A 13,097-nucleotide genomic window follows, 5' to 3' on the forward strand; every position below is an offset into this window, starting at 1 on the left:
TTGGTTCAAGCCTTGTAAATCATGTAAATAATGTTCCTCATATAGACCGAACTCTGCCCACTTGTCTCTGCGGGAATGGGAAGCACAGGAAAAAGTACACTGGTTGGTCACTCAAAATGTGGACGCGCTGCATTTCAAAGCTGGTCACCAACGTTTTACAGAGCTGCACGGCTGTACACACAGGTAAGATGACTTAAGTCCACTCAGCAACTTGGATGCAAATAAACAAAGGTACATTTACGTGTAGACACCAGTTCATAATATTGGCCTCCTTAGGGGCATGAAGTCATTTTTTCAATGTTTGGAAAGCTGAATGGTTTACATCTAACTTGGCTGATTCCTTGTCTATTTTATTGACCTGGCTAAGAGTGGATAGTTAGGGTAGCTGGTAACACCAGAGCAAACTGCTTTAATGTGGGGACACATTTAAATAGTTAAGCTATATACTTGTCAGTTAGTTATTAAGGGACATACTTTCTTCCTTGTGATCAAGTGGACCATTGAGGTTTTTATTGCACACATTTTTTTAAACTAAATGTGTCCTTTTCTTAGGGTGGTGTGTTTAGGTTGTGGGGTCCTTACAGTCCGAGAGGACCTGCAGAAGCGCTTCACAGAGATGAACCCTGCCTGGGCAGTTGAAGCGGGGGCAGTAGCACCAGATGGAGATGTCTTTCTGGAAGACGAACAGGTGCTGAACTTCAGAGTGCCCTCCTGCCAGAACTGCGGAGGTATCCTAAAGCCAGAGGTCACTTTCTTTGGAGATTCAGTCAGCCGGTCAACTGTGCAATTTGTGCATGATAGGCTGGCAGAGTCGGATGCAATGCTGGTGGCGGGCTCCTCTCTGCAGGTGAGTCGTCTCTACACTGCTAGCCGGTGGGCATTGGAGTTGGCTCTGTAAAGCCATGTGTAATACATGTGTGTGTACACATCACACTTCTTAGATCTTACTTCGGGATCATCAATCCTGTAGCTGAACTGCCACTGCACTGTATTTTTTCCTCAGGTGTATTCAGCGTACCGCTTCCTCCTTGCTGCCAATGAGAGCAAGATACCTGTTGCCATCCTGAACATCGGACCCACCAGAGCAGATCACATGGCAGAGCTGCGAGTGAGTGCCCGTTGTGGAGAGGTGCTTCCTGTTATACAGCCTTGTTGACGTTTCATCGCTTTGCATCAGAAGATGGAATGAAGACCTCTGGTGTTGTATAGTACACAACCAGTTTCACACAGAAAACTATTTGGTATTTTCTGGTTGTGCTTCTCTCAGGAACTAAATTTGAGACTAAGCCAGATTATGTAACTGATCTGGTATTGCAATGAAAAAAACGTTTATCTTAGATATGAACATTACCTCAAGGAATGTAGAACATAAGGCTGGGGGTTGAAATATATTTGCCGTTACAGTGCAATGCTCAATTTTTGCACACATTTTACAGGTCCCTTTATACTTATACGTATACGTACGTATACACATCTTACAGGTTCCTTTATACTTATACGTACGTATACAATATTCTGTGAACTGAATCAACTTCTACTGAGTGGAGGACAGAAAGAAGCTGCATTACTGTTTCAGACCAGTCCTTTCCTCATTCCTTCTTGACTGAACCTACAGTATGATATCAAATGATGGTAACATCAAGGGACTTTTGGTTCACAAATCACAAAATAACTATGAATATGGGGGAAAAGAGAGTCTGTCTTGTATTCATGTTGAAAATCAGCTCCACTGCATATTGAGGAAGGTTACGATCGACTCCTTTGCTCAATAATGAATCACACTGACGTACGGAAACAAAATGAATCTGTCATCTGTTAGTATCTATATGCAAGGAATTGTTTTAAAAGGAAAAGGAAAATCTGTAATATGACATTTCTCTGAACTATTCATATTTAGAGATGGTTTAATGGTGCTCCTTTATTCTTGAATGTGCAATAAACAGGTTTGGATTACTGCAAGATGAACCTGTTTCTTATTCTTATTCTATGTGTGTGAATGTATGCTACATTTTACAATAAATATCATGTTAAATATATTTCATGTAGAGATGAGTGTACAATTAAAAAATACACATTCTTTGAATAGATTCATGTAAGTTTTTACTATATTTTAGTCATTTACACCAGACAAACAACTGAAAAGTATCCAAATACATAAAATGGTATTTCAATTTCATAACACATTACTGTAATAAATCAGTGATCAACAGAATGGTTGGTGAAGTTTAGAGGGCTACTGCAGGTAATGAGATCTTCGTTTTGGATATGTTGAGCTCAGTAAAGGCTGCCTGTCTCTTGAATTGCTGCCGCAGATTTTGAGTCCAGCTCTCAAATGCTGCTTCTGCCTTTGGCCACAGGACCTCTGGGATACTGAAGGAGAAAAGGCAAAACTGATGCTGTCCATAACCTGTTTGCCATATTGGTGAAACTTTGGTTACCAAGAGAGGCACCAGACTCAGGCAATTGTCAAAGCTTTTGTCTTGGTCAAACCAGTAAGTGGCAGGGTATCCCAGGAGAACTCCAAAGAGAGTGCAAAGGTTCCACTTTTGGAGCAAGTCTTCTCCCATCTCAAGAATCGAGTGTCTTTCTTGATTCACTGATGCCATAGTAAAATAGCCCAGCATAGCTTTGACCATGTCCTCAGTCCCACCGCACTTGATGCCACAGGCAACAGGCTGTACATGTGAAGGACAAACATCAATGACCACCAGACTACCCCCCAGAAGCAGTCCCTTCAAGTGCAGAATGATCTGGTCGAGGTTAACTATAAAGACGTTGCCACCAAGCGCTACTGTGTGGAGTGCAGAAGATACAACACCCTTCTCCTGCAAAGCGCTCAGATAATGATGGACTTGCTCCGGGCAGGCACCATTGATGTCATATAAGACTGCAGGCTTAAGACCCAAATCTATGGCCAGTAGCTGAGCAGCCAAATCTAAACAGGCTGACTGGGAGAGAGCTTTTATCTTTTTCCCCACGCATAAAAACTGTCTTGCAACGTTAGTAAACAAATCCATGCTTCATCTGCATGACTGAAACATTTAAGTCCAGGAGGAAGGCTGATGGTTGCTTTAGTTCATGTAAAAGCCCACTTTTCAACGGTAGGTTATATCGGCACCACAGTTCAGTAACTAATGGCCTATTCACGCCCAAAACTTTTACGAGAAGCGATGGCTAGACACTGCCGACACGATAACCAATTGAAATAAAACGCTAACTTTGTAGGGTAACCTAGCGTTACATGGCTCTTCTTCTTCTCTTTCAATTTCGGAGTGATTTGAGTATCTATCGCCACCTACTGATGAATGGAGTAGCAACAACTCACTAAAGCACCTCCAACTAATTTAGAGAGCTGCTGTTCGCACACTTACTAGAACTACAAAATATGAACTTATCTAACCTTTACTTGCCTCTCTGCACTGGTTCCCTAGCAGAGGTACGTAATTGCCTTCACCTGAAGTACTCCTTCTAACATAGATAGCTCTAAATGACCAAGCTTCAAATTACTTCAAGGAATGAATTGTCCCCTATTGCCCACCTAGACCCTTTCGTTCCCAGGGTGCAGGTCTTTTTGTAGTTCCAAGAGTATCAAAAGGCAAAATAAGAGGCAGAGCCTTCTGATATCAAGCCCCCTTCCTGTGGAATAATCTTCCTGTCTCCATCTGAGAAGCAAATTTGATTGCTGAAACAAATTCAGCAATCAAATTGATTAGATCACAGCCTATCTTAACCCATAGGAATTAAATATTTTTTCCCTTTGTATATCCAAAATTAAAAAATGTTACCGGGCAACTTCTTCTACCTATTCCTAACTCTATATATCATATTGCACTATGTCGTTGATGCTGAAGAAGTGACCATTGTCGTTCTCTTTCAGTGCCTAAAGTGACTAGGGTTCGTACCAGTTTCTTCCCTTACCCCAATCCGGGTTCATAATCCCGAGGGGTTCTCCCACCCCCTACCCCTTCCCCTAACCTGGGTACGTATCCAATTCCTAAATGTATCCTAACCCGTGGTCATACTCCCGACAGGGTCACCCCCCACCCTTTTCCCTGGATAGCAGTACATCTGGGAGTTTTTCCATCCAAGAGTCCATTTGAATTGTTATTGGTGCTATACAAATAAAATGTAATTGGTGTTCAGTCAAAAACCTTTAAAGCAACAGCAAAGCATGCTCAAATTTACCACTTTTGAGGTATGCTTCTAAAGGCATCTAGTAGTGGTCTTCAAACTCATTTTGATAGTAAATGGTTATAAGAAGTACAGACACACATCCATCTTTCCCTCTAGCAACCCAGGCTATGCACTATGTAGTTCTGTGGTCTGGGACAAGACCCTTTCACAGCATATCGCCAACTATATTCCCAGAAGACACCTGTTTAGCATGGTAGCAAGCGTTTGTCAGTGTCAACTGTGTTGTTCTTGTTGTCTGCATGCCTTCTAGGCAATTAGCTTGCTAGTTTTAAACCAGAATGATTTAACAACAAATGTATAGTCATTTATTGGTAAATTCGTGGACTTACTTTTTTACCATAATCTCAGATATGTCCCTGGCATTGTACTGCTACATCAAAACCAGTAATCTGGTTTAAATCTCACCATAGTGAACCGGTGTGTCATCAGATGGAGTCAAGGGCATAACATTATCTGGACAACACTTGGGGTCATCCTTACCATTAAAAGTACAGACCTTTAAATATTAAATATATAATAAGTCAGACCTTGTATGTTCACAAAGATATATTAAAATGCCCCAGGAAGCCAATAAACACGAGACAATTTGTTCTTTACCTTAAGGATCTTTATCCATTTTAAATATTACAGCAAGGATGTCATACCTCTTCCAAAAGTACAAGTAAAACAAAGAAAAGCAGCAGAACCTAAACACATTTATTGATATTAAAAAAATCCTTAATTCAACACGATCTCACTGGAGGCAACCCCTTCAAGCCATTGGTCACTGTGTGGCAGGCCGTTTCCTTTTAAGATGGTTAGTTTGGTCAGCATCTAAGACAAAAAGAAAGACAGTATCAAGTGTCAAGTGCCGGGGTATAGGTTCTTTATTTGAGCTGTATAAAGCTAATAGTAACATTTGTTAAAATCTTGACTTCATATTCCATATATTTTAACTGCCATCTCAGGACTGTTCATGAGTATATATGACTAAAAAGCACAAATTATGATTTATTTTAAATTATCTCACTAAGCTAAACCACTGAACTGAACGCCAGGTTATGCACACTGTATAATGGAATGAGTTCATTAAATTAGTATAGATAAAGAATGTTAGCTGAGGGTATTTTGCCTCATTGGTTCACAATCAAGGATATAAAATGACGTAAAATGAGACTCTCAATGTGTCACTACATTGCAGAACTACATTACTACTGCAGAAGTCAGTCAATCCAAACATAGATATTGGCAAGAGGATTTGACATTCCAGTTGTGCACTTAAAAAGGTGAAAGCGTGCTACAAGTACTCATTGATATAATTTTACCTGTTACAAAAAAATGTTCCATTATGAATTCCACACCCTCATGTCCACCTATGCTAATGGCTGAGGGGTCATGAGGTCAAAATCTGACAGGTTTCTGGCCACCCAAACGCCTGCTGCAAACAGACCCAGGTTGACGAGAAGATTCCTTTGAAGACACAACACACGGATACATCATTGCAGGGCGAAAGCTCAAACAACATCCTAAAGGTCTATTCACTCCGTGTACAAAAACACACACAAAATAGATGCCTTCACCTGTGCCAACTAAACATTTCAAGCAAAGCCTGTCTACGGATCTGGGAATTGTGTAGATTTATGTTAACTTAGATGTTTGTGTTGGTAGTCATTCAGCTCTTGCAAGAATTTACCTTCTGAAGTCATTTCTGTCTATGGCGAAACGACAAGCTTTGCTGATCCACTCGGAGACTCCAGCTGGTCCCGATGAAGCTTTCTTTGTCGGTCCACTCATACTTAATCACGTCAATTTATAAAAACAAGACGCTTTATTTAGTATCTTACGTACATAAGCGTGTATTACACTCGTGGGCTCCTTGACACTAAAACCTCCTTGAAATGAGACCCGGAAGTGATTCAATTCAGAAAGCGGAAGCTACGGCACCTCAGTGACTAGAGCTCCTACTTGAGCACAACTAATGATGGAATTCGGAGTTTATACAGTCACCCTTGACCGTAATTGATTTCGCTAATTACAACACGTTTTCCAAAATGCTTATGAGAACGTAAATTGATACAGGACCTGAACTAGGAATTCGTTGGTTGTCGGACATTATATAGTTAACCTAGCGTTAGATAACGTTAACCTAGGTTAGATAACATTAACCTAGGTTAATTTACAGACAATGTCTGCCACAAGGTATCGTCGGTTTCTCAAACTCTGTGAAGAATGGCCCAGAGACGAATCAAAAAAAGGCCGTGATTTAGGCACATTCCTCCGACAGAGGGTAGCTCATGCATTTCGTGAAGGAGAAAACACACAGGTTTGTGGCGACTAGTTTTATTTGAGTCCACCTGTCACTTCACGATTGCTATACAGCTAGCGTTAGTTATGTAGGTTATGCTTCAGATTTGCGTCTTGTCGACCAGTCTTATAATTTCCGTATACCACACTGTAGTAGTATGTAGTATGTAGTACTGGTGCTTCATTACTGGTTTGAGTAGACAGTTGCGAACAGATGGTTTATTTAGCTAGTTGGCTAGCTAACGCTTGTCGTGCTAAACAGTGTCGTGTCCTTGACTTTTGTTGTATAACACCGCTGTCTTGTAGATCTTTCTCATACTAATCGTCTTAATGGGAATAGTTTTGGAAAGATACACAAGCTATTAGCACCTATTCATGGTTTGTTCTTATGTAAAACTAAACATAATGTGACATCACCACACTATGTTGCCGTGTATTTGTGTGTGTGTGTGTGTGTGTGTTGGCAGCTATCAGACCCAGAGAAATGTGATCAGATGTACGAAAGCTTGGCTCGAATCAACAGTAACATGTACAGGGAAAAGGTAAGACTTTATGTAAGATCTGGTCATTAGAGCAGGCTATAATGTGGAATGTGTCCCACAAAAGAAAGTTCTGGAAACTCGAACATAGAATAACAAGAAATGCGATAGTGAGGTTTATTAGTCATGAATGTTTTATTACCACAAGAAATCCACATATTCAATACATGTAAGTAGCTAAACCATTTATTGTGCACATTGCTAATTTCCAATGTTACATAGTGTACCTTTAAATCGCTGAGTAGTGATGGATTTATTTGGTGATAAAAAGACAAAATACAGTGACACAAAGCAGAATAATGGAAATTGCTGGTATTTTTACACCTCAGTCACTACTATTGAATGACATTTTGAGGATTTTGAAACGAAAGATTTTGAAATGTCTTTAAAATGCTTTGTTTCAGTTCCCACGAGTAAAGGACACAAGTTTCACAGGTGTTACTGTTGAGGAGTGCCGGATGTTGTTATCAACAGGTAGGGGAACAATTTTAAGAGCTTCATTTTGATTTACGGCATTACAGTTTGAGCCATGTGATGGTTGGTAGTTTTGTTATCCTCTCTAAATAAGTGGCATTGAGCTCCTAACCCAGATAGCAAGCATATATCGGGCCATCAGTGGATTTGGGTTCAGCACCCTACTGGTGGTGAGCCACCTCTGGCCTGCTCTCAGAGCACCATCATCTTTAGTGTAACTGGGTGTGGATATTCGTGGACAATCAAGTTTTAACCTTGTTAACATGTTCATATGGTGTTTTTCATATGATGCACAACATATGAGTGAAATCAGGCCACAGCAGTCAATGCAATGGCTGAGTTTTTCTACCTTCTAACTTCGACGACAGCCTGGGTTTCATATGCCATAAACCTAAGGAACCAGAAAGGTCAGAAAGGAGGGGTTTCAAAACTTTTTTTTTTTTTAAACTAACGGCCCATCTGGATGTTTATCATTTCAATCTAGCCAAGTCAGAGCTGGCGATCTGGACTAAAATGTATCTTACATTAGCAACACGTTATTAGTTGTTTGATAACTTAGACAAGCCGACGGCAGATAGTGGTGCGACTAATTTGCATATTTATAGCACAGCGAATACTAAATGAGACAAAGGTGTAGGGCTACACCCAAGCAATTTTAAGGCCATGAAGGGAATTTTCATCAAAAAAACCTATAAATATGTCATTTTGAGAAACAGAGATGAGTGCTTAGGGGCAGGACATAGAGGACCTCACATATGGTGCAAAACATACATGTAAAACAGTACATGTCTCTAATGATCAGATCAGGAGTCTGATATTGAAAAGTCATGTCTACCTGGGGCTTGTCTGTTTTTTCAACTTTTTTGAAGATTGGCATTAGTAGGTTGGGAAGCTATATTTACCTAGATATTAAGATGACATGCGTGACAAAAGAGAAAAATTGGATTTTTGGGGGAAACTTGGGCTGCTATATAGTCATATAATCAGTAAATGTGTGTTTTAATTCAATACATACCCACGCTCAATGATTTACCTTAAGTTTTCTTCTACAAGGTTAAATTGTTTTCATCTGGGTGTGCACATCTTCAAACTTTTTGTGCACTGTGCAGTACTTGATTACTCCCCCATTCTCTCACTTTGTGTGGTATGTGGTACAACTACTTTTAGTTATCTTGATTTGACTCCACAAGGACTTGAAACGCTGTTCTAGAATAACAAACAAGGCTGACTGCAGTCAGTTTTTTTTATTGCACGAACAACTCACAGCAACACACACGTGTTATATATATATATATATATATGGAGGCGACCAGGACACACTACACGCACACGCACACGCACACGCACACGCAACACACAATAGAGGTCTGCCCTCCAACCAATTTCACCAAGGGCATGTCTGTCCAGTCCTCCCTAACGTGTAAGATCCAGGTCCCCTTATATCGTCCTTGGCGCATCTCAGCCTGCACCCACCTTGAATGGTAGTCTCTTTATGTTCTGACTGAATGTTCAGCAACGTTGGGCTGGTGTTGTTTTAATATCATGCTCCTGATGAGATTATCTCATCTTTGACCTGCGTGCAGGTTGTGTATCTCTATTTTGTTCATACATTCTCTTCACAAACAACATATTAGGTGAGGGGTTAAGGCAGGAATGATCCTGAGATAGAAATATGGAATGGTTAGCACACACATGTTGCAAATGTTCATCTGTCAGTGACTACAGGTGAAAGACATTTGTGAATGGAATGTTTACTTTAAAGGTGCCTGTTTCAATGAAATGCTACATGATTTTGGGCACTGATGTGTCTTAATGGTGTGTTCCAGGAAACATGCAACAGATGGATGAGGAGAAGAAGAAAGGTTTGTGGAAGACGATGATGGAACGATTCTCAACAAAGCCTGAGGAAACCCCTGAAAAGACGCCAGAAAAGTAGTTTTCCAATGTTCTTTATGTATTTTGTTTCTTGGTCCAAGTATAAATAATAAAATGTATTATAACTAAAGACATACGTAATAAATATGTTTACATGAAAAAAAACATAAGAGTGGCAGTAATCAGTTGTGCTTGACATTTGCGTACCTGAATGTCAACACTTCAAATTTAAATTAATTATTTTTAGGAAAAGTCAGATGTGACTAAGCAAAAGCAAAATCATTTGACCGTTAGATCATGGCATGAGAGAAATGAAATGTGTTAGAAGGAGATAAACAAAGGAATCGAGAGACAAGTACACACCCAGCATCAGGCAACTAGTGAGATTCAGCCCGTCCCTTCAAATGCAAAGGGGTTTAATTCTATGTACTCTTTCCTACGGTCAATGGCTGTTGGCTGACCCTCTCTGCAAATTTTATTTCTACTACTTCACCTGCTGGTAAATTGAATACTTCAGATGACATTTTAAGTTGCTCCTTAAGTAGATGGCTACTGGTGGTAAGGTAACCTATAGTAGCCCATATCCTATTGAATTACATCAAGTTGGCATTGCAGCCTACCAGTTAGTCCAGGATATGATCTATGCACAGTAATCTTCTTTAGATGGGCCTTCACAAAAGAATGCTACTTCACATCTATCATTCATTCGACTGCAGTTTCATTTGGAGGCCTGTGGTCTATGTGGTCAGATAGATGTTAATTCTGAAATCGTAGTTTTAATTTTCAGGCTACTACACCGTGGACCTCGAGCTCTAGACATACATAAGAATACTGGTCAGGCAGATATCTATTGCCTTGTCCAGACGTAAATCTCAGCAACCAGTCCATGCACAATAGGGTAACATGGTGTTCTTTCTGTTTTGTATTTCTAATACAAATAAGCTAGATGCCAACCAATGGAATAGTAGGGCATAACCCATACTGAGTAAATTAGCTATTTAAAATGCGATGTCAAACATATAACCCTTCTTACAACTTGCGTGGGTAGAGGCTGCAATCCAGCTACCATTACATGAAACTTGCAAAACAGGATTAGGAGACACATCTATGGTGAACTAGAAATACAAGCTGAAGGAAAGAATGCTTGTACATAAGTTACAAATGGAATGAGGTAAGTAACACCTAGAGCTTAACGTACTGCAAATATTTAAGATCCTTTTAAAGAAGCACACTGACACATTCTGAGGTGTTGATGGTGTAGTTGATGGTAGAGCTTCATGGTATATTAACACTGAAAAACGAGTGTGTTTAGTCAGACCTCTAACTATGTATTAAATCTTCACATAAAGCATACCATTTGGTTCAGTAACTGAAATATGACTCCAAAATCAACTACGCAGTATGATCAATATAATTTTTTAATAGCAAAAATATGGCAAGTTGGGCAAGAAAAACTGTAGACTCTGACATTTTTACGTAATTTGAGTAAAAAAACACAGATGGGTGATTGTATCAAAGAGTTATTATTTAAGCCCTACTAGTTTAATATTAAATATTACATTTAACACAAAAAAGAGCCAAGACCTCTACAAAGAAAAGCAGACAACAATTCAATATAAATTAGATGTGATTCCATAACAATTTCAGTGTAGTTGGTATTATATTTAAAATATATTTGAGTAATTACTGAAAGCTTTGGATTTTTTCACACCAACTACAAGATTGGTAACCAGTAGTGTTGCCTTGAATGGAAACATAGATAGAAGGCCAGAAACAATACTAATAGCTACCTTGCATTCCCTATATATATATATATATATATATATATATATATATATTAAATATTGCTTTACACAGCTATTCCTTTTTCTTAGGATTGTCTCTCCAGATGCAGTAGTTCAGGGTGGTGGCTAGACAGAGCCAGGCCAGGTATGGGGTCATGAGGAGGGTGGCAGTGCGGTTGATGGAGTACCAGGACACCATGGTGGCACCCACAGTCCCAGTGAGCATCACAATCTCAATCAGTGCCTGGACAAGGAAGCAGAAGGCATTACAGAATGCCATCAAAGACAATTAGCAAGTGACCTCAAAATGATGCTGAGGCGGTTTTATATCTTTATATAAAGTAGAAAAGGGTCCTCATTATCCACTAAAATGTACTTCATTAATGACACAAATGACCTGTAAGGCTTGTAGATTAAATCATGTGATTAAACAACTAAGGGCTCTATATCTGCCCATTTCAATACACAGTGATATGGAGTATTACAGACCCCTTTAATGTTATGTGCTCCAAAGAAGATGGGTGTCCATGCCCAGTTCAGAGCCAACTGCAGACCATAGAGTCCCAGAGGTACCACAGCATCTTCTGTGAAACCACCCAGTTCATTCCACACAAGGTAGGAGGCATACCTAATATACAAAGAAAATGTCACCTTTACATATCTTCAAACTATAACATCGTTTAAAATCACCATTACCATATATTGTAGCACAACTAATGCATTCACGTGTACTGATGTAATGTGTAAAGGCATGCACACCCCATGGTCGTGTAAAGTGTTGTCCACGCTATTGGGAAAGCTGCATTAGGAGGTCGCCAGGAAGGTCTGTTCAGTGTTGGATACCACGTCTTCACTTCTTTACGAGTGATAAAACCGCCATACAGCCCCCCTAGATGAGGCAGGGCTGTGAGACCCAACATTGGCATCCACATCCTATATCGACAGAGTCGCCATTACAAATCAATAACAAAGTTTCCAGATGCATGTGAAATAAAGTGTACGTGCTATTTAAATAGCTCAAATGTACTGTTTCAGCGGCTTAGAATGTGTTAAACGTACAAATCCCAATAACTTAAATATTTAACCAACGACAATACCGCAGTAGGTACTTGATAGACTACTCCTGACTGACGGTTAGCTCGCACAGCTTCCCTGATGAAACCATTTGACACACTAACAGAGTGCAATATGTGACGTGACTTGAAACATGACAACCATACCTAGCACAAGAGAGATCAATTCATTGCTAGGTATGAGCATGTTTTACACTAGCTTATATGTAATTTTACAAGTAGAGAATTGTCCAGATGATTCTGTTGTTTGGCTACACACCATTAACGTTACTGTCACGCTTTCAGTTATGAAACGTCGGTCTGTCATTAGCGTTGGAGTTGTGGACCACACAGTTGTACAGGCAGTCTTGTTGTGTGCCAAGAAGATATTTACTATACAGAAAAAAAATACTATTAATCTCTAATACGAGTTAATTTGAAGAAATCTTACCTTAACCGACCTTGGATATTCAGTAAAACAGGTAGCTTATGGAATGTGTCCTTGTCTGCGATCAATGCGACGTCAAAGTCATATAATATTCGGGTGAAGATAAGAATGGGTGCGGCTAACTTTTTGAAGTAGTAGACTGTTTTGTAACGATTTAGATAACGCGTGACGTGTCACACTGACGTTTAATAACTCCAGTCATATTCAGCAGCGCCAAGGAGCGTGGAGTGTGGCTAGCAGCCTCTTCCTTGTTTGGCTTTGTCACGATGGTATAGCAAGTGGTATCCAAAGGCGGGGTTTGCTGCAACTGTGGCTGGGAAGCGAGTCAACTTGAGGGCAATTTATGAAATAATTAAATGAACTCCATTCAAGGAATTGAGTATTCATCAAATGCACTGCAGGATAAATGAGGCCTTGTCTTTGTTGTGTTTCCTGAATAAGAAACAAT

The 13,097-nt window shown here is 39.8% G+C and overlaps 5 protein-coding genes across 7 annotated transcripts in view; 2 read left to right on the top strand and 3 right to left on the bottom strand.

Annotated features, from left to right (window-relative positions):
• Nucleotides 1-1,955, top strand: part of sirt4 (sirtuin 4) — a 3,620-nt gene extending 1,665 nt beyond the window's left edge. For both annotated transcript variants that reach the window (XM_012815008.3, XM_031568327.2), the window contains 3 exons: nucleotides 35-183; nucleotides 553-847; nucleotides 1,004-1,955. In XM_012815008.3, the coding sequence (XP_012670462.2) occupies nucleotides 35-183; nucleotides 553-847; nucleotides 1,004-1,156 (597 nt within the window). In that variant the 3' untranslated portion in view covers nucleotides 1,157-1,955. The remainder of the gene's footprint in view (nucleotides 1-34; nucleotides 184-552; nucleotides 848-1,003) is intronic.
• A 119-nt stretch (nucleotides 1,956-2,074) lies between these two features.
• On the bottom strand, nucleotides 2,075-3,314 carry c5h1orf74 (chromosome 5 C1orf74 homolog). The gene has a single exon (XM_012815010.3). It carries the CDS (start codon nucleotides 3,015-3,017, stop codon nucleotides 2,226-2,228), a length of 792 nt encoding a protein of 263 aa, XP_012670464.2. The 5' UTR covers nucleotides 3,018-3,314; the 3' UTR covers nucleotides 2,075-2,225.
• A 1,469-nt stretch (nucleotides 3,315-4,783) lies between these two features.
• Nucleotides 4,784-6,094, bottom strand: tomm6 (translocase of outer mitochondrial membrane 6 homolog (yeast)). The gene is made up of 3 exons (XM_012815013.3): nucleotides 5,867-6,094; nucleotides 5,499-5,643; nucleotides 4,784-5,007 (listed from the first exon to the last, which is right to left on the bottom strand). The coding sequence occupies exons 1-2, from the start codon at nucleotides 5,965-5,967 to the stop codon at nucleotides 5,547-5,549; spliced, it is 198 nt and encodes a 65-aa protein (XP_012670467.1). The 5' UTR covers nucleotides 5,968-6,094; the 3' UTR covers nucleotides 4,784-5,007; nucleotides 5,499-5,546.
• A 73-nt stretch (nucleotides 6,095-6,167) lies between these two features.
• Nucleotides 6,168-9,495, top strand: LOC105889211 (ubiquinol-cytochrome-c reductase complex assembly factor 2). Its single transcript, XM_012815011.2, has 4 exons — nucleotides 6,168-6,496; nucleotides 6,945-7,019; nucleotides 7,421-7,490; nucleotides 9,317-9,495. Exons 1-4 carry the CDS (start codon nucleotides 6,359-6,361, stop codon nucleotides 9,424-9,426), a joined length of 393 nt encoding a protein of 130 aa, XP_012670465.2. The 5' UTR covers nucleotides 6,168-6,358; the 3' UTR covers nucleotides 9,427-9,495.
• A 1,270-nt stretch (nucleotides 9,496-10,765) lies between these two features.
• Nucleotides 10,766-12,868, bottom strand: tspo (translocator protein). Of its 2 annotated transcripts, none has more exons than XM_031568329.2 (4): nucleotides 12,663-12,868; nucleotides 11,909-12,082; nucleotides 11,639-11,777; nucleotides 10,766-11,393 (listed from the first exon to the last, which is right to left on the bottom strand). In XM_031568329.2, the coding sequence occupies exons 2-4, from the start codon at nucleotides 12,079-12,081 to the stop codon at nucleotides 11,223-11,225; spliced, it is 483 nt and encodes a 160-aa protein (XP_031424189.1). In that variant the 5' UTR covers nucleotide 12,082; nucleotides 12,663-12,868; the 3' UTR covers nucleotides 10,766-11,222. The 2 variants fall into 2 exon arrangements, with proteins under 2 accessions (XP_031424189.1, XP_012670443.2); XM_012814989.3 differs by having other exon boundaries at nucleotides 12,653-12,867.
• Between the last annotated feature and the right edge of the window lie 229 nt (nucleotides 12,869-13,097).

Source organism: Clupea harengus, chromosome 5, assembly GCF_900700415.2.
Source record: "Clupea harengus chromosome 5, Ch_v2.0.2, whole genome shotgun sequence".
In the NCBI taxonomy this organism is placed as follows: domain Eukaryota; kingdom Metazoa; phylum Chordata; class Actinopteri; order Clupeiformes; family Clupeidae; genus Clupea; species Clupea harengus.